This window comes from Vidua macroura, chromosome 10 (genome assembly GCF_024509145.1).
Source record: "Vidua macroura isolate BioBank_ID:100142 chromosome 10, ASM2450914v1, whole genome shotgun sequence".
NCBI classification, from domain to species: Eukaryota; Metazoa; Chordata; class Aves; order Passeriformes; family Viduidae; genus Vidua; species Vidua macroura.
Genome location: NC_071580.1, coordinates 1,787,727 through 1,805,471, shown reverse-complemented (window position 1 = coordinate 1,805,471; position 17,745 = coordinate 1,787,727). Strand labels below are relative to the sequence as shown.

At 42.2% G+C, this 17,745-nt stretch overlaps 2 protein-coding genes across 10 annotated transcripts in view; one reads left to right on the top strand and one right to left on the bottom strand.

The window, feature by feature from the left end:
• The window catches only part of SMC4 (structural maintenance of chromosomes 4), a 28,708-nt gene extending 22,525 nt beyond the window's left edge, over positions 1 to 6,183 (bottom strand). Inside the window, exons 1-4 of one of the 7 annotated variants that reach the window (XM_053986347.1) lie at positions 5,839 to 6,183; positions 3,809 to 3,872; positions 3,372 to 3,562; positions 1,366 to 1,557 (exon numbers count right to left, since the gene is read on the bottom strand). In XM_053986347.1, the coding sequence (XP_053842322.1) occupies positions 1,366 to 1,557; positions 3,372 to 3,562; positions 3,809 to 3,872; positions 5,839 to 6,045 (654 nt within the window). In that variant the 5' untranslated portion in view covers positions 6,046 to 6,183. Of the gene's footprint in view, positions 1 to 1,365; positions 1,558 to 2,110; positions 2,290 to 3,371; positions 3,568 to 3,808; positions 3,873 to 5,838 lie in introns of those variants that run through there. The other 6 variants (XM_053986352.1, XM_053986349.1, XM_053986351.1 and 3 more) reach the window with 6 other exon arrangements.
• Positions 6,184 to 8,437: 2,254 nt separating this feature from the next.
• The window catches only part of IFT80 (intraflagellar transport 80), a 40,390-nt gene continuing 31,082 nt past the window's right edge, over positions 8,438 to 17,745 (top strand). For all 3 annotated transcript variants that reach the window (XR_008438607.1, XR_008438608.1, XM_053986355.1), the window contains exons 1-4: positions 8,438 to 8,657; positions 12,263 to 12,373; positions 14,189 to 14,257; positions 17,633 to 17,742. Coding sequence is in view for 1 of the 3 variants with exons in the window: in XM_053986355.1 (XP_053842330.1) it covers positions 8,510 to 8,657; positions 12,263 to 12,373; positions 14,189 to 14,257; positions 17,633 to 17,742 (438 nt within the window). In the remaining 2 variants the exon portion in view is untranslated. The remainder of the gene's footprint in view (positions 8,658 to 12,262; positions 12,374 to 14,188; positions 14,258 to 17,632; positions 17,743 to 17,745) is intronic.

Sequence of the window (17,745 nt, the reverse complement as noted above, 5' to 3'; positions counted from 1 at the left end):
ATCCTTTGAGAAGTGGACAAAAAATCCCCTGAATTGCCTTGCTCTGATGCCTTTTCCCCCCAAACTGAGCTGCTGCTGTGGAGGTGCTGCAGGAATTGCCTGTGCATGGCTCTGGAAGCCCTGGGGACTGCAGAGCTCTCTGCACTTACAGCTCCACACAGAAAGTGCACAAGATAAAAAAGCCAAACATTAAAGATGTGACAAATGTGACAGCAGCAGCTTCAAATGAGAGCCTCCATTTACCTCCAGAGCAGCAGCCAAAACAAAGCTGGTGCCAGGCTTTAAGAAGTTAAAACTCACCCAGATTAACCCCCAAGAGCTCTCAAATTGCTCTCTGGTTTTCAATCAAACTCAGCTTCTGGATGTTCACACAAAGTCAAAAAAAAATTAAAAAAAATTAAATAGATGAGTTTTTAATCTGGTTATTCAAAATACAAAAAGAAACAAAAGTAAGTGTCTTTTAAAACAGTTCCTAAAAAATGCTGTAAATGCTGCCTCTTTATTAACACCATTTTTGGAATTTCAATGTACACTTCTCACTTTTTTAGTTGACCCTAAATTTAAAAGTTCGGTTGTGTGCACAAAAAAGAAATTTAATTTAGGAGAAATAAATTCTTTGTACCACAATTGCAATAAATCAACAAAAAAGTGCTAAAGTTTTTATCAATACACAAAGCAGCAAACAAAATATGTATTTTTTAATTTACCAACACTTTCTATTTCATTCAAACAAAATATCAGCTTCAAAAAATTTTAATGTTCAAATCTGGGGTCCAGAATTTTTGCTGAAAAATGTGTTAGAAAATTGCAGGCTTGTTTACAGTACATAAAGTGTAAATAAGTTTCAGATCCGTTCTGTATTTTTCTAAATTTAGATAACCTAAAATAATTTCTAATTGGTTTGAAAAGTTTTGCTTAAATAGGTTTAATTTCTTAATACATGTATTAAGAATGTGTTATATATTTAAGATAACACTTAAGAATACATTTATACATTTAAGAATATCTAATATGTCCAAATATGGATTTATAAATTTCCATTAAATTCTTTTAATTGCAGAAATAAATTTATTTACTTGAGGCAAACGAGATTACAAATTAAAACGAGTTCTTCTTAAAATGATCATTAAAAATTTCTAAATTGTTTTCAAACAGAAATCTACCACATATTAGTCCTGCAGCAACTTACTAGGATTTTAAGAGCTGCACTACTCAACAGAGGATTTTTTAAGTTAATTAACACTGATGGTTTATATCCCAAAGGTAAACTAATCATGCTACGAAGTTTTTCCCAGCTCCAACGAAAATAAGCAAATATTAGAAGTTTCTCAGCTCCTTAAGGGGAAAAGCTGGGATCATACATACCTTGTCAGTGATCTTTTGGAAGTGAACTTCCACAGAACAGCTCTGGATGTCCTTGTGCTCATCAGAATTATGGATCAGCACCGAGAGCTTTTTGGAGCGGATTTTTTGGGCTCGGTAGCCAAACACAAAAAGCAGGGAATCAATGATATTGGATTTGCCACTGCCATTTGGCCCGATAATACATGAAAACCGCTGCATAGAGAAGGGAAAAAAATGATCTTCAAAGGGAAATAAATCCTGCCCAGTGTCCATCACCCACTGCAAGCACAGTTACTCCTCGTGCGTGCAAGTGTCTGAGAGCTGAGCTTTTGCTGCCAAGGTAAAAGTGAATAAAAGCCCCACAGCTCAGCTCAGCTTTCCCAGCTGCACTGCTTAACCCAAAGCCCTGCACTTCACAGGCTTCACAAGCAAAGTTTCATGCTCAGCCACGTAAGTCTCTTGTGGGCACAAAAAAATATTCTCTTTCTTCAAACACAGCCCTAAAAGTTCTCCAGCAAACGAAATCAAGAGCAAAGAGAGCTTTTCTAAGCTGTGCTGACAAATTAAAATTGCACAGCATTGGAAAGTTGCACTTAACTGTTTTCTCTACTTAATTTAGAATATTACTATCAAAATATTTCTAAACCTTAAATATTTTTTCAGTTATTTTGAGGTCAGCTTAGATGAAGAAAATGCAGGAAGGATTAATACCACCCAGTGAAGTCTTACCTTCAGTTCAAAACTACTTAAGGAAAAAGAAAGATACCTTGTGAAAAGGTCCCAGAATTTGCTCCCCTGCATAGGATTTGAAGTTCTGGTTTACAATGTGAGTGATCATGAGGCGAGGAGCACCAGGTTCACTGGTCATTGCTGGAGGTGGGGGAGGAGGGATGCTACCCAAAATCTCTTCTAAACTTCGATTATCCACCACCTCCTCTGAGGCTTCTAAAACCCATCCAAATAAACAGACAGATAAAAAGAAAACAACAAAAAAACAACTGTAAGCTCTCAGTGATTTGACACCTTTTAAAATGTTGAACCGAAAAAGCAAACATCACTTCTGTCTGAACCAAGCTACATTTTGGCCTGTAGTTATTAATATGAGCTGAGTGGAATTAAAATTCTTCTTTCCACAAACAAAATGTTTTTTAAGAGCTACTTAAGATGTCCCATCGCTGGGTTTGTTCTTTCATTATGTAATTCTTATTCCAACACACTTTAACAGGCCCCCTGCAATTCCAGCAGCTCCAACCATCACAATAAATCTGCAAATCTGAAGCAGGCAAAGCCTTTCTAATGAATAAGTGCAAAGCCACATTTCAGAGCCACTGTGCAAGATTTGGGGATCTCTCACGAGGCTCTGAAAGCTGCAATGACAGCACGGCTGCTCTGCAAAGACAGGAAGTTTGTTACGAAAACAAACTGGCCCCCTGGATATCAGCAGAGCAGCTTTTCCCCAGGCACCAGCAACTCCTCCTTCCAACAAGCAGCAGTTTTTGCCACCAATTTCAACGTATTTGTCAAATACCTGCCTTTAGCAACTGCACATCTGGCTCCCTAAAAAGTTACACAGCTGCTGGTTTTGCAGATTTTTTTTCTGCGAAAGCTCAACTCAAGGAACTCAAGAAAATACACTGCTTCATGAAAAAGAAAGTCAAATCATTTTAAGAGTTAAGTAAATAAACTTGACATTTATACCATTCCAAGAAATCCCATACCACTGGCTGCCTATAAATTTGAAAAATCCTGCTGTTGTACCACAATCTTAAGTACAGTGTTCCAGATCAGAGCTCCGAAATAGGCTTTATTAGGAGAAAGTCTACAAATTGCTTTTGCACTTGTACTGGGCCAAACCCCTTAACTCTTTGCAAGCTCTTTTGACCATTTTAAAAGCAGTTTTAAGTTGCCTGGGGTTTCAGCGTTGCTTTGTAGAAGGGAAAAGAGCAAATCCCATCTGGAAGAGTTGGGAAATTCAAGTTGCTGCTAAGGAGGCTCAGTGAGCACCACGACAGCCAGCCCGGACCTACCTTGGGGAGGTTCTTTGTCAGGCTCCCTGGTGCCTTCATTTTCCACTTCCATGGCCATGGAGGACTCCTCCAAGGGCTCCCTGCCCTTCCCACGGGCTGCAGTGGAGGTTTTGGTGCTCTTGCCTGGCACGGTCCCTGTTGGCTGCTCCCCTTCCATTCCAAGCAATCAAACAACTGAAGGGCTCTATCTCCTTTGCTAACACAAACAAGAGAACCCCGTGATCTCAGCACCGAGCTTGCAGCCCCGCAAGGAATTCACCTACACCTCTGCCCAGATGCTTGACTCATTTAGAAACTCAAGACTGGAGGCATTTAGAAAATAAAAATCCAAATTTGAAACAAAATATCGAGGTCAGTTTCATAATGATGTATTTTAAGATACATCAACCCCCAAAACCAGGGGCTGAGCCTAATCTGTTTTAACAGCATGGATCTACCTGCTGCCAGCTCCTGGGGACACGTCCAGGGCAGTGACTTTGCTCCCTGAAAGCCACCGTGGTGCTGGGGGCAAAAGAGTTAAAGACACATTGAATAACAAGCCCAGGAGCCACATGTCTCTAACTCTCCTGGAAGAACTCGTTATATTTCAGACCTGACACTCGTTTTACTTTCAATAATCCGTGCTAAATATTTGTATGGCTATAAAGAGACTGATAAACAGATAGAGAAACAAAAGCCCTGCGTGATTATAGCAAAGATTCGACTCTTAAATAATTTAAATCGACACACTCTGCTCACAAAACACAACGCAACCTCTCCTGCCAGCATTCAGCATTTCAGAGAGAAAGCAAACACGAAATACCTTCATCTAGCCGGGATGTTAAAGTGATCTGAGCAAGGACGAGCATTACAAAAGCCATCAGCTGGCACTCGAGCACAGCTCCCCAAACGGGTGAAGAGAAAGCACCCGATGAGAAGAAAAGGAGCGAAACTCTCCCCCAAAGAGTTGAAATTGCAGCAAGTGGCGAAGTGAGTTCGCAGAAAAACAGACATGAGAAAGTTTACTTCTCACAAGATAAAAAACTGACGTGGTTAGAAAGTCATCTTACAATTGGTGCCAATCATTTGACGTTTTCAGACCTACCCCCAACCCACACTCTCATGAGAGTCCTTTTGGGACAATGGGGGAGGGGGGGAAATGAGAGACAGAACTCATTTTCAGGCAATTTCAGTCTATGCCCCCGTTCAGAACTGTTCCGCAATGGCTGTCGCGGACAATTACAGCCTCTCAAAGCACATTTATTTATTTTTTTTTTTTTCCCCAAACTGCTCCACTCCAACAAGAATTGTGCAATATAGACCTATTTACCTTCCCAACCCTTCCCCCCGCCCCGGACACTTCACCAGAGTGAACAAGCCGAAATACTTGACCTCAGCTTTTAAATCGCGATAAATCAGCTGCCACATAGTCTCTAACAAATTTAACAAATTCGTGCCCAGCCCCTCCCCCGAGCCAGCTCGAAGGTGTTCGGTAAAAGCATCTCTCCTGCCAAGCGCCGTTTTCCTCACGGGGATAGCGAAAAAAGAGCCGGAGACGGACAGAAAAGTTTCCTTATGAACAGCCGATTAAATCTGATAGAGACAAGCCCTGTCAGTGACAAATCTGGGGCTTTTTTAAAGCCTAAGGAGCCAGACTGCACCCTTGTCACGCTCTTTCCAAGTCACAGAATCCCAGACTATTCCGAGTTGGAAAGGACCCACGGGGATCATCGAGTCCAGCTCTTTTAAGCGAATGGCCAATCGTTAAGGGCTTTCTCGGGATTTTTCTCTCATCCTTCAAGCATCAAAGCAGCAGCAGGCAGAGCCGGGGCTAGAAGGGTCCCTGCTCTAAGCAGATTAAAATCGGGTCTCTCCGCTACCCAAAGGCGTCCCTGAACTTCCCCGAGCGCCGAGCCGCGGTCCCTCAGGGCACAGCGGGAGCCCTTGGGCTGCACAGCCCCTCGGGGAGCCGCTCCTCAAAGCCCTGTGTGCCGACAGCAGCCGGGACGGACCCGCCGGGCCCGGAGCCCTCAGGGGGGACCCTCAGCGGGGCAGCCCGGCCCGGGCAGAGGCGCTGCCGCCGCTTCTGCTCCCTCCGGGCGAGGAGGGAAGTGGGGAAATGAGGAGCGGGGCAGAACCCGCCGATCCCCCGGCACCTCCTGCCATCCACCTTCCGCCTCAGCGCCTCCTGTCTCCCGCTCAGCGCCCCCATCTCTCCTCTCAGCACCACCAGCCTTTCCCCTCGGCACCTTCCCTTCAACACCACTTGTCTCTTCCTTAGCACCTTCCCCTCAAGAGTCCGAATCTCCATCTCAGCATCCCTTGTCTCCCCTCAACTCTCCCAGCATCTCTTTTTCCCCCATCAGCACCATCCCCTCAGCACCCCCCGCCCGGGGCAGCCCCCTGAGGGCACCTCCTCCGCCGCGAAGCCCCCCCACCCGACCGCCCTGAGGCGAGGCACCACCGCTTCCTCCCGCCGAGCTCGTACCTGCTCGTCCCGGCGGCTCCGTGCCCCGGCGAGGCGGCGGCAGCGCGGGCGGCTCCGGCTGCTGTAGAAGCTCGGCCGCTTCCACACTCGAAAATGGCGCCGAAACGGCGAACTCGAACCGAAATTCGTTAGAAAAGCGCGGGGCAGGCTGGGACGGGAGGGGCCGGGCCCGCGGGTTTGAACGGCACCGCCGCCCCCGCCCGCCATCTTGTGTTCGTTACAGCAGGGAGGGGAAAGCGCCCAGAAATCCGCCGGGAGCGGCTTTTTCTGGGCAGAGACGGAGGGGTGGGAGACATTAGGGGGTGAGGGCGACGCGGTAAGCACAGCCTCGCGGCCCTACCGGCGGAGAAAAGGGTTAAATTTAATTTTAGAAGTAGGTCAGTGGGCGGCGCCTGGTTGCTGGGCGACGCGCGCTGGTTTAAAATTAATAAAAAAAAAAATTATAAAAAAATGTTTTTACAAGTGAAAAAAAAAATTTAAAAAATCGTGAGAGCGCGGCGATTTTGAAGCGGGTTTAATTAATCAACGGGCGGCGCCGTGGCACCTTGGGGGGGCCGGGGGGGACCCGTGAGGTGGCGGAGGAGGAGGATGAAGAGGATGCGGTCTCGCGAGAAGTCGCCATAGCGACGGCGGCGCTTGGCGGCGGGGGGAGCGGGAGCCGCCGCTCCTGAGGCGACGGGAGCGGGAGAGGGAGGCGGGATCATCCCGGGATCGGCAGGCGGGATCATCCCGGGATCCGCCGGGAGCGGGATCATCCCGGGATCCTCCTGGAGCGGGCTCCGGCCGCCGCTCTGCGCGCTCCCTCCCGCTGCCCGCGCAGGTAAAGGCGCGCTGGGGAGGCGGCGGCCGCCGGCCCCCTCCCCTCGGCTGAGTCACCGCCGCGGTGGGCGAGAGGGTCGGGAGCCGTGACCCCCGGCTGGGCGTGGGACGGGCGGATGGAGGGGAGGGAGAGCTCCGGGGGACAGCTGAGGGCAGGGCGGGGGAGCCCCGACCCTCAGGAAGGGTTGGATAATTGCTTCTTGGAAAGCTGGAAACCGGGGGAAGAGCGGCTGTTGGCGCGGCCGGCGCTGGCCGAGGCTGCCCCGAGGGTTTGGTGTCTCCTTCTCTGTACGCTCCATTCCGCTGGCTGTTTTTCCTTCTCGGCGTTCTCCCCATCCCGCTGTGGCATTCCTTCCCTTTCCTGCTCTGTCCTTTCCCGTTGCCTTCCCTATCCCGCCCGCTGGTTTTCCTTCTCGCTGCTCCCCCATCCTTCCCTGTGGAATTCCTTCCCTGCGCTGCCCCCATCCCGCCTCTGGCATTCCCTGATCCTCATCTCCGGGCCAGCAGCTCCGGATGGCAAAGGGAGGAGGCGTCAGGCACTTTGGCTTCTCCGAGTCGGGATAATTCCTGGTTGTAATTCCTGGTTATTGCCACATCTCTCCTAAAATTCCAGCGGAGCCCTGCTGGATTCCTTGGGACGGAGGGAATACGTGGGCTGGCACTGATGGAGGTACCTGTGGGTGGCCCAGGGTGGGCGTTCAGCCTTTTAGTAGCACAAACAGAGCGATTAAAATGCTTTAAAATTTATAATAAAGTTCGGGGCTTTGAAAGGAAGATACCACGTTTTCCTTTCGTGGCTGTGTGTCAGCATAAGGGATCTCCAGTGCTCCAACCTCTGATGTTTCAGGCTTGATATTAAAGGTCTTTTCCAACCTTAAGGATTCACTGTTCACAGCATCATTTTTTCTTCAAGTTGTCCAAATTCAGTTGAATAATGTGAAAACAGAATTCTCTCTAAACTCAGGTATTTCTTGGTGCTTATTTTTCCCCAGTAGTGATGTAATATAACTTCAGAACTTTAAATTTTAGTGTCAGTGTCTTCCTCTTTAATTTTGGCTGCTTTTGTATGCATATATATATTATGCTAATTATACAGTTTGTATTTGTTTTATTACAGTTATAACACATGGTTTTAATGCTCCATCTGAAAAACTGAGATGAGACTGAAGACTTCCCTTTTAAAGGAGCCAAAACATATCCTTTGTCACAGAAAAAAACATGGAACATCATGTTCATTCTGAATAGACACTTCCAGAAAACTTTTTTTTTGGGTTGTTGTTGAAATTACAGTGAAATATTAGTAAATTGCAGATGGCTTTTGTTCCCGTTTTTCCTTTGTTCCCCTTGTCATTGACTGCAGCCTTTAAGGACAACGTTTTAAGAGATATTGAACACTTATGTATGGTGTGGTGTTAATAAACCAACACTTTTGAATGATAGTTGGATCTTTTGCACGTGTATTTTGCACTGACCCTTCACTAACCCAACGTTTTAGCCAAGTTTCCATAACTTTAACTTAACATCATGATAAGAATTTTACTTTTATGAAATATTTTCATTTTATGAAATGACAATTCCCTTCATTTTTGGCTGAATTTTTACCAGCTCTTCTTGGCAGAAGAGGAAAAAAAACGATGTGTTTTTTTTTTTTTAATATTAAATGTTCCATGCAATCTTATCAAAATAATCTTCGTGGATTGTCCCTTCAGTTGTGAATAGATGGGGTATTTGACTATTTGTAATAGCTGAACTTTTCAGATTCCTTAGCTGAACGACACATAAGGACTTGGTGAGCTGTGTGGGCTGGACCACAGCTGACGAGCTCTACTCCTGCAGCGATGACCACCAGGTGATGAAATGGAACCCTGTGACCAGCGAGACCACTCGAGTGCTGAAGCTTCCAGATGATGTTTATCCCATAGATCTGCACTGGTTTCCCAGAGGGATTGGTGGCAAGAAGCAATCCCAGGCTGAGAGCTTTGTTCTGACGAGTTCTGATGGTAAGGCTGCCTTGGTTTGGAAAGACAGGTGTCTGCTGAGGAAGGCAGGAGCCTCCCTGAAATGGAAAAAAATGGAAAAAAATTAGAACCCCCTCCCTCCAAATTGTTATAAACTTGAAATTAAGGGAGGCTCTCAGGCAAAAATATGGGAGCAGGAATAACAGTTCTTTATTAGGGAAGAAAGTAAAAAGATAAAATAAACAATGCAGTGAACCAAAACAACACTGACAGAGTCAGAATACAACCTGGCACCCTGTTAGGGTGTTGGCTGCAATCCAGTTGGGAATTGTGGCTGCAGTCCTGCTGGAGTGTCAGGTGTGGTTCTGTTGGAGCAGGGATCCTGTCTGTTGTAGATGTCAGCAAACCCAGTGGGAAGAATGCTGATGTCTGACTTAGTTCAGAAGGCTGAATGATTATTATAATTATGCTGTAATACATTAATATACTATATAAAAGAGGATACTGAAAACTACATGCTGCTTTCTCTGACTATCATATCTAACTCCTTACAACTGGTGACCCTGCTCTCCAGAGTCCAGCCACAGGTGGGTTGGATTGGATTGGATTGGATTGGGTTGGATTGGATTGGATTGGATTGGATTGGATTGGATTGGGTTGGGTTGGGTTGGATTGGCCATCAGGTTTAAGCAATCCATGATCCAACCAAGTGATCACCCTAGGTAAACAATTCTCCAAGCACATTCCACATGGGAAAAACAAGGAGCAGAAATAGAAATTGTTTTCTCTTCCATTTCTCTCTGTGCACCTCTATGAAAAATCCTGAGAGAGAGAGAGAAATGTGCTTGCCACAGTAGTCTTCCTCTGAAGATGCAGTGGAAGAGGCAGCTGTTCCTCTGGGAAATCCAGTGCAGGAAAAGCCGTGCTGGTGTCCCAAAAACCCAGATTCTATCCAGGTAGGAATGCTTGGCTCCTCCCTCTGGGCAGAGCATCTCACAGTGGGATGTTACAGCTCTTATCAGTCACACAGTGACACTCAATGCCCATTATCAGCAGATGTCTCCCTGGAGGGAGGATTGGTTGTGGAAGAGATAAGGAAAACTGCCCACTGAACAGAAAACAGATGGCAAATGGAATACATTTTTGCCTTTCAATCTGGGACAAAGGCAATTAAAAATGTTCAGGTAAATTTAAAATATTTATGGTTTCGTACCCTTTAGTGCTCATCTCAGTCAAATGCAAGGCATTATTTGGGGAGCAAGAAGCTTTGAGGATTGCTTGGCATGGGTTCTTTTTTTTTTTTTCTCTTCTCCCTAAAAAGATTTTGCACCCAGCCAGATTTTTCTTCCTGCATGAATTTTCCTGCACCAGCTTATTCCTGCAATTTCCCTGCACCAGCAAACTCCCCTCTGTGATAAGGATTCCTGGAAACTTGCTGAATCCAATGGAAAAGCAGCCTAATGTCTTTACAGGGTTGCATTAATTCCTTGTTGAACTGCAGATGTTTGAAATCAGAGCAAATGTAAATTTAGTCCCCTTGGGTTTTCTTCTGAAATGAATCTCTTGGGGAATATTGTTCTTTTATTTCCTACTGACATTGGTCTTGGTGCTATTTTTTAACAAAAATGAAGAATATTTTTGGCTTTAACCTTCAAATTAAGGACAAATCATAAGTGATTCAACCTTTTTTTTTTTTTTTTTTTTTTTTTTTTCTATTTACAGTTTTATATGAGGTCAGCATTTAAGAGTCCATGGAAGTTAATGAACAAAACATACATGTTTTATATTCTGTGTTTGGATAGGCTGGGAGTCTCCCACTGGAAATTCCATCAGAACTGGGGAGTGATGTTCAGGTTGAGGACAGTTCTGTCTTCAGTACTTAATAAAAACAAAGGACCAGAGATGAAGTTGAATCATTTCTGCCTACTCCAGGCATTTTGGTTAAAATGTTCTCTTTTTTTGTGTAGTAAGTTGTAATTTGAAAGTCTCTGTTACCTCAGCTGAAGAACAGAAATCCATGGAAATGGAGAAGCCATGGAAAAAGCCTTTGACTGGCAGCAATTGTGAATCCCCCTGTTGGAAAAGCACAGAATTTGCAGAAGTAAAGCTGCTGTCCCTGAAAACCTGATCTCCCTGTTCTGCAGAAGGATTAGGATACAGTTTTAAGTGATGATCACATTTTTTCCAGAGGAATTCTGGAAAGTTGATCCTGCTTTTACATGTAACCATGTTCTTCCCTGCTCAGCTACAATTTCCTCTGTTTCCCTCTTTGCATGGGGCCTTGTGAGAGAAGTAGGAGCTTGTGGAGTGGGAGAGGATGCAAAAGATTGGGAAAATAGTGGAATTTTCCCTGGATAACAGGATTTTTATCTGATACTTTGACATTGCCCATTTTCCTGATATTTTGACTTCACCAAAGCCTCCAGTTCTTTCCCAGCTGCTTGAGCTTCCACTGGAATTTCATTTGTCTCTTATGAGCTGAGGAATTGCTCACAGAAATAATCAGGGGATCTGCTTAGATCAGTAGAAGCTGTTTCAATATATAAAATTTCCATGGAATTCTGTTTATCCTGAAAAAAGTGATGGCTCTGAAGAGCTCAGCCACTTCATGCTGAGTCCCGTAGGTGATGGCACAGGAATATTCCAGCTCCTGGGAGATTGGGTTTAAGGATTCTCCAGCTGAAAAAGATCTTGGATAAAGGTGGAACAAAGACACTGCCTGGAAAAAGGTGCAGAAAATAAAACACATATTTCTCAGAAAATAAAAGCTGTTTTTAATGTAGAAGCAAAAAAGGCAATTTTGCCAAATGAATTGGAGAAATGAACACTGAATTCCTCTAAATCCAGTTATTGCTTACACATGAAACATGAAAATCTCAGACCTGAGAGATGCTTTATGCAATAAGTGATACATTCATGAGATAAATTCTATTTGATAGTTATGAAATAATGGAATGCATTAAATGAACACCTTGGAAGTGTTGGAGGGGGCTTGGAGCAGCCTGGTCTGTGAAAGGTTGGGATTTAAGGTCCCTCCCAACCCAAACCACTCTGGGATTCCATGGAATTTTAAATGATCTGTTCAAATAAACTGATTTATCCAAACCATAGCGTTTTGTCAGTGTTAAAAATCTTTTCCTTGGAAATCTTGCACTGGCAGAGATTTGGCTGGATGATTGTGCCAAAAGTTCTGGTCACTCAGGAACTTCCTTGCAGTGGTTCAGCCTGGCAGCTTAGATCAAATATATAAAAATAATTTGATTTTAAAGTCGTTTATTTCAGTTAGTGGGCTGCTCATTTTTCCAAGCTCTCCATTGTCTGCTCTTTGCTCCAGTTTAAATTTGATCTTCCTGGATTTAAGCAGCATCCCTTATTTGGGAAGAAAAACTTCCTGATCCTTCTGTTGAAATCATTACAGAGTTTGGGGGTGGCTGCTGGGAGCAGGAATAGTTCTGATTTGAGCTGTGAAAAACAACTGGATGTTCTCTTTGTATTGTTGCTTTCTTGCTTTGTCTGTGTGTTTTCCACAGAAGGTACCAGCACTGCTGTAATAATATATCATGTCATTCATAATGTAAAATAATTAATTATCTATAATGACGTAAATTATATACACTATATCTTTTTTTTTTTTTTTTTTTTTTAAGGTAAATTCCACTTGATTTCCAAGCTGGGAAGAGTGGAGAAAAGTGTAGAAGCACATTGTGGAGCTGTCCTTGCAGGAAGGTGGAATTATGAGGGAACAGCCCTGGTTACAGGTGAGCATTCCGATATTAATAAAGTGCTTTCAAAACTAAAATAATAATCCACTTTTTTTTTTGGTCTTAATTATCACAGAGGTTGTTACCACCTTGTTTACTAGGAGTTCATTTTGCACTATTTAATTAATGCTATTTTAGCTTAGTCTTGTCCATTTTAATTAATAGATCTAGTAAAAATATTTCTCTTTTTTCATTTAAGTCATCCAATCCAATTGAAAGTAAGTGTTTTAATATCAGAGTGCTTAGATGGTTTTGTGGCTGTTCTGAACTTCAGAAAGGAGAATATTTGATTTCTTTTCTGTCTGTTACAAGAAAAAGTTGCTAAGTTGGTACATTTATGTACATTTATCCCTGCAGATTTGGGATTTTTTAGCCAGAAAGGCTCATTGATCTTGAATATTCCTCTGCTTTATTCCTTAATTATCGTTAATTAACACCTACAGCCTGTTTTTATTAATGCTAGAGGAGTGAGCCCACAATTTCTTCATTTCTACCCCATTTTTTTGGTCCTAAATCTTCTGTCAATGAGTTGCTTTTGGCGTTTTTTCTCCCAAGTTCTGTCTCGGTTTTAGGGGAGCTGCTGAAATTGCCTGTGCTGGGCTCCTTGCTGGGGTTTCTGGTGGTGTCAGCTCCTGCTGGTGGAGCACAGCTGATTGGACAAGTTCCAGCTCAGGCCACAAGAACTGAAGATAATTTTGGATCTGCTCATTTCCAGACTCTGAAATGCTGCTTCAAGGAACTCTGTCTGGCCTGTTCCTCTGCAATCCCAGAGGGACACGAATATTGTTCTTTTTAAAGACAGCTTTGCCTCAGGAACTTCTCCAAAGACAAAGTCAAAATTGTCTTTTGAAACCCTTTTTTTTTTTTTTAATGAGACTGCATGACACTGACACTTTTTGGGGAGTGTGGGAATTCATCACCACTTCCAGTTTATTCTGAGGAGATCAACTCCTCTAATACCACAGCTGTACTTGGAGGAAGAGTAAATAAATCATTGCTACCGCACCACTTCAAATATTTGTATGGTTATATTTCAACATCAAATGTGCACAAATAAGATTTTAAATTTTGTTCATTTTGTTGAGGGTTTTTTTTTTAAACTTCTTTTTAAACATATGAAACAACATTGGCCAGATATAAAGACCTGAAATGTGGTAAATAAATTATATTTGAATGGAAGAATCCATTAACTTCTAGGTGCACCTTTTTTTAATTGGATCTGGGGGGCCTAAATGGAAGGACCAGAGCATTTTAAAAATGACACCACACCAGGAATTGTGTGCTGTTACAGCAGCCCTAACTGTGTAGTGTTGAGCAGTGAATTGTTCAATAAATAATCTGGGTTATTTGGTAACACACAGTTATGGTAGAAAATTGAAGCCATCCAAACAGAGTTATCTTCACTTCCACCATTTATCAGCTGTGAAATCTCCAGTTTAATCCACCAAATCTGCTCCTGCTCCCCTGGGCCTTCTCAGACTCCTTTAAGCAGCTTCTGGGCCACTGAAGGAATCAAAAATACAGAATTTGGGATGCTTAAATAATGATGGATTTTCCCTTCCTAGGAGCAGCTTCAGAAAAGAATTCAGGGATTTTCAGGAAAGGAGGATTTCCTGATAAAAACAAAAGAACCATCTTGAATATTTTTCCTTCATGTGCTTCCTATTGCATGTTTGGAAGACTAAACAAAAGGAATTCACCTGTAAGAAAAGCTGGATTTCTTTTAACTCTGGTGTTTCCTGAGTAAAATACAAATACATTTGTTAGACTGATTATTGCATGGTGTTTGCTGATTTCTGTGCTCGTTTGCAGCTGGGGAAGATGGCCAAGTGAAAATCTGGTCTAAAAGTGGAATGCTGAGATCCACTCTGGCTCAGCAAGGTGAGTTCTTTGCTCAAAGCTCCATCAGAACTTGTTATTCTGAAATATATTTAAATAACAGACCCTAAATATGGCAGCGATGGTTTGTTCAAGGGTGTTAAGGCCTTAATTCAAATAAATGGAAATCAGAGTTGCATTTTAGTAAGATTTTTAAAAAAGTATTTAATTTTTTTCAAATTCAAAGTGTTGCAATATTTTTAGGCAGCAGTTTCAGTCCCACGCTGAGGATTTGGTGCCATTTCAGTGAAGATCCTCAGCTAAATTTTGTTTTTCAGCCTTCATAGATGGAGCCTGTGTGACCCTGTGACATTTTTGAAGAAACCACATGCACCTGGGCTTGGGTTAAATGTCAGGCCCTTATCTCTGTCTGAAACAAATGATCTCAATTCTTTCAACCTGGGGAAGGCATTTTAACCACAGCAGTGAATATAAAATGCATTGCAGTTCTTTTAAGGAAGTTCACTTGCTCATGCAATGTTTGTCAGGTAAAAAGATAAACCAACTGAACTAGAATTAAACAAAAAATATTCAAACTGAAGCACATAGTCTTTAACATTTCTCAGTTTATGTTGTCGAATTTCTTATGCATTATTTTGCTTATCTGAGGTTTGAAAAAGCATATCAAGTAAATTCTATGCTGCAGTTTGAAATAGGAATTTTCATTGGTTTCTGCAAGTTTCTGGTGCAGTACAAAAGCACAGTTGAGTCCCCATGGAGTAACTGTCACCTTGTGTTTGTGTTTTCAACTTAAAATCTTGTGAGGCCCTGAAATCCTTCAAATTCAGGGTGAGAATCCCACAGTCCCTGTGTAAGCATGGCCATACCTGGGGTCAGGCCAGCATTCTGCAGGAGTGGTGCCTCCAATTTTTCACTTCATTATAATAAGAGCTGCAAAAATTCCCACTGCCAACATTCCTTTGCCTCATTGCACCCTTTGTGTTAGAATTAAATGTTCAGGCTGGTGTTTTGGTGATGATCCACGTGCCTGTTCTGTCTTTGGCCTTTATTCCTCCTTAAGATTCCCTTAAAATTCCTCCTTTTGTTCCTCCTTCTCCTTACACTGAAATGTTGTATTTGGGCTTCCACTGATCCATTTTGATGAGGAAACTTTTTTTTTTCCATGGATTTCTTGGATAATGTGTTGGGAACCCACAGGATTATCATGGAATGCTGGAATGGTTTGGGTTGGAAGGACCTTAAAGCTCATCCCTGCCATGGCAGGGACACCTCCCACCATCCCAAACCTGGCTTGGGCACCTCCAGGGATCCACAGCTGCTCTGGGAATTCCATCCCAGCCCTCCCCAGGGAGGAATTTATTCCTGATACCTGCATTCTTTTGGAAACAGCCTCACCAGAACTAAAATTATTTAAATTAATGTTTCTCCTCCCGTGACAATCCAAAATCCGCCCGGAACTCTTGCAATTACCGAGTCTGCTGTGGGATAAGCCAGACCTTCCTTCCTCAAATCCCAATTTTCTGCCTTTTTGCCTCCTTTTCTGCCAGAATATTCCTGTTTTCCCTGCAGTGGGGCTGCTCCTCTGGGCTTTCCAGGGTGTTGGCAGCATTTTCCCAAGCCAGTCCTTGTTAAGTGCAGGAGGAAATGAGTTAACTCAGCTCCTGCTGTTAAGCCCTGGAAATTGTGGTTAAGTCCTCAGCCATCATAAAAAAAGGCAAACATTTGGTTTAAATAGAAAACTCTTCTGATTGTTAGATCAGCATTAGGAAAGGACAAAAAAAAAAAAAAGAGTTTATTTAGAATTTCTGCTCCGGCTGGGGACAGAATTTATGGCATTTTCACCAGGAATTGCCAGGAGGAGAACAGCCAGAGCCACATTTATTTAATATATGTTGTGTTCCTGGGGCTTGTCTGCTCTGATGGTTGACAAGTTTAGAAAAAAATCCACCATAATTCTGTGTTTTTAAGGAATAAAATTCCCTGAAAGAAAATCTATGAAATACAGAAATCTTCAGGAGCAACCACACCAGGTCTCAGTTTAGAGGGTGAATATTTGGGAGCTCAAATGGAGTTTAACCATAAGAAAATCAGCTTTTTGCACAGGGAGAAGTGGGGAGATTCTGGATGATTTTAGGGCTGTTCAATCACTTAATTATCTAAATCTCACCAAAATATTCCCATCCAAGAATATTCCTGAGTCGTTTTTGGAGATTTAATATGCCAAAATTGTCACTGAAAATTTTACCCAGTGAGAGCATCTTTACCCCATCTTTTGGGGTTTTTTATTACCATAAAGTTCCATTAAAAATAGTTTATTTGAACAATTTTTAATTCAGTTGCTCAGTTTAATACTTGGAGAAGCTTTTTACTAAACTTTCTTAGTTTTATTTCAAGGAATCAAGTAGCAAAATCCTTTGATTTTTCTTCAGAGGAGACAAATCTTGTCAAATAATATGGAAAATATTTGCATAGTTGGCAAGTCTGACTTCTTAAAATTCTTTTTTTTTTTTCCCCTTGGATCTTTTTCCATGTAATTTTTGCTTTATTCTGTTTTCAAAGAATCTAATTTGAAAACTGGAACATGATTTTAAAATGGAACAGTCAGCTTTATTCCAGATAGAAAATTCTGAGAGTTTCAGTCTGGGAAAGTTTCAGTTACTTGGGAAAAATCTCTCCAGCCGTCATTTATTGTCATTTATTTTGGGAATTACTTGTGAATGGGATGTTTGCACAGCAAAACAAAAATCTGTGTTAATTATGGTACCCAAAAAAATCGAAAAAAGAACAATTTAGGTGCAACACGAAACCTTTCCACCCATTTTTTGTGTCCAGCCTCATAATTTGGGGTGAAAAGATTTATTTTCTGATGTCATTGGTGAGTATTATTTTGATTTTCTGTGTCTCTGGAGTGATGCTTGGGACTCAAATTGTATCAGTGGATAAAATCTGAATATATTTTTCTGTATTTATCTGAATATAAATACAAAGTGCAGCTATTTCCTGTTGGTTTTCTGGACTTTTCTGCACTTAAAACCTTTCATTTGTAGTTTTAGAAATTGAGAATGTGGTAAATGGCAATGGATAAAGAGGCTTGAGAAACGTGTCATGTACATTTCTGTAGTGCAGCGTTATCTACATAGATATTTATCTAATCTAAATATATTTCATGCAATAATGATGCATTTTATGTACTGAAATATTTGAGATCTATTTCTATATGTTACATATAATTATAGATTTTATTTACTGTGCACTGCTGTATCTTGCCATCAATCCATCACTAATAATAATAATAATAATAATAATAATAATAATATTTATTTATTTATTTATTTATTTATTTATTTATTTATTTAAAATTTATTTATTTAAAAATTTATTTTATTAAAAATACAGTGTTTTTTTCCATGCCCACAGGAACTCCAGTGTACTCAGTGTCCTGGGCACCTGACTCTGACAAAGTTCTCTACACCTCAGGGCAGCAGCTGATTATTAAACCCCTCCAGCCAAATGCTAAAGTTCTGCAGGTA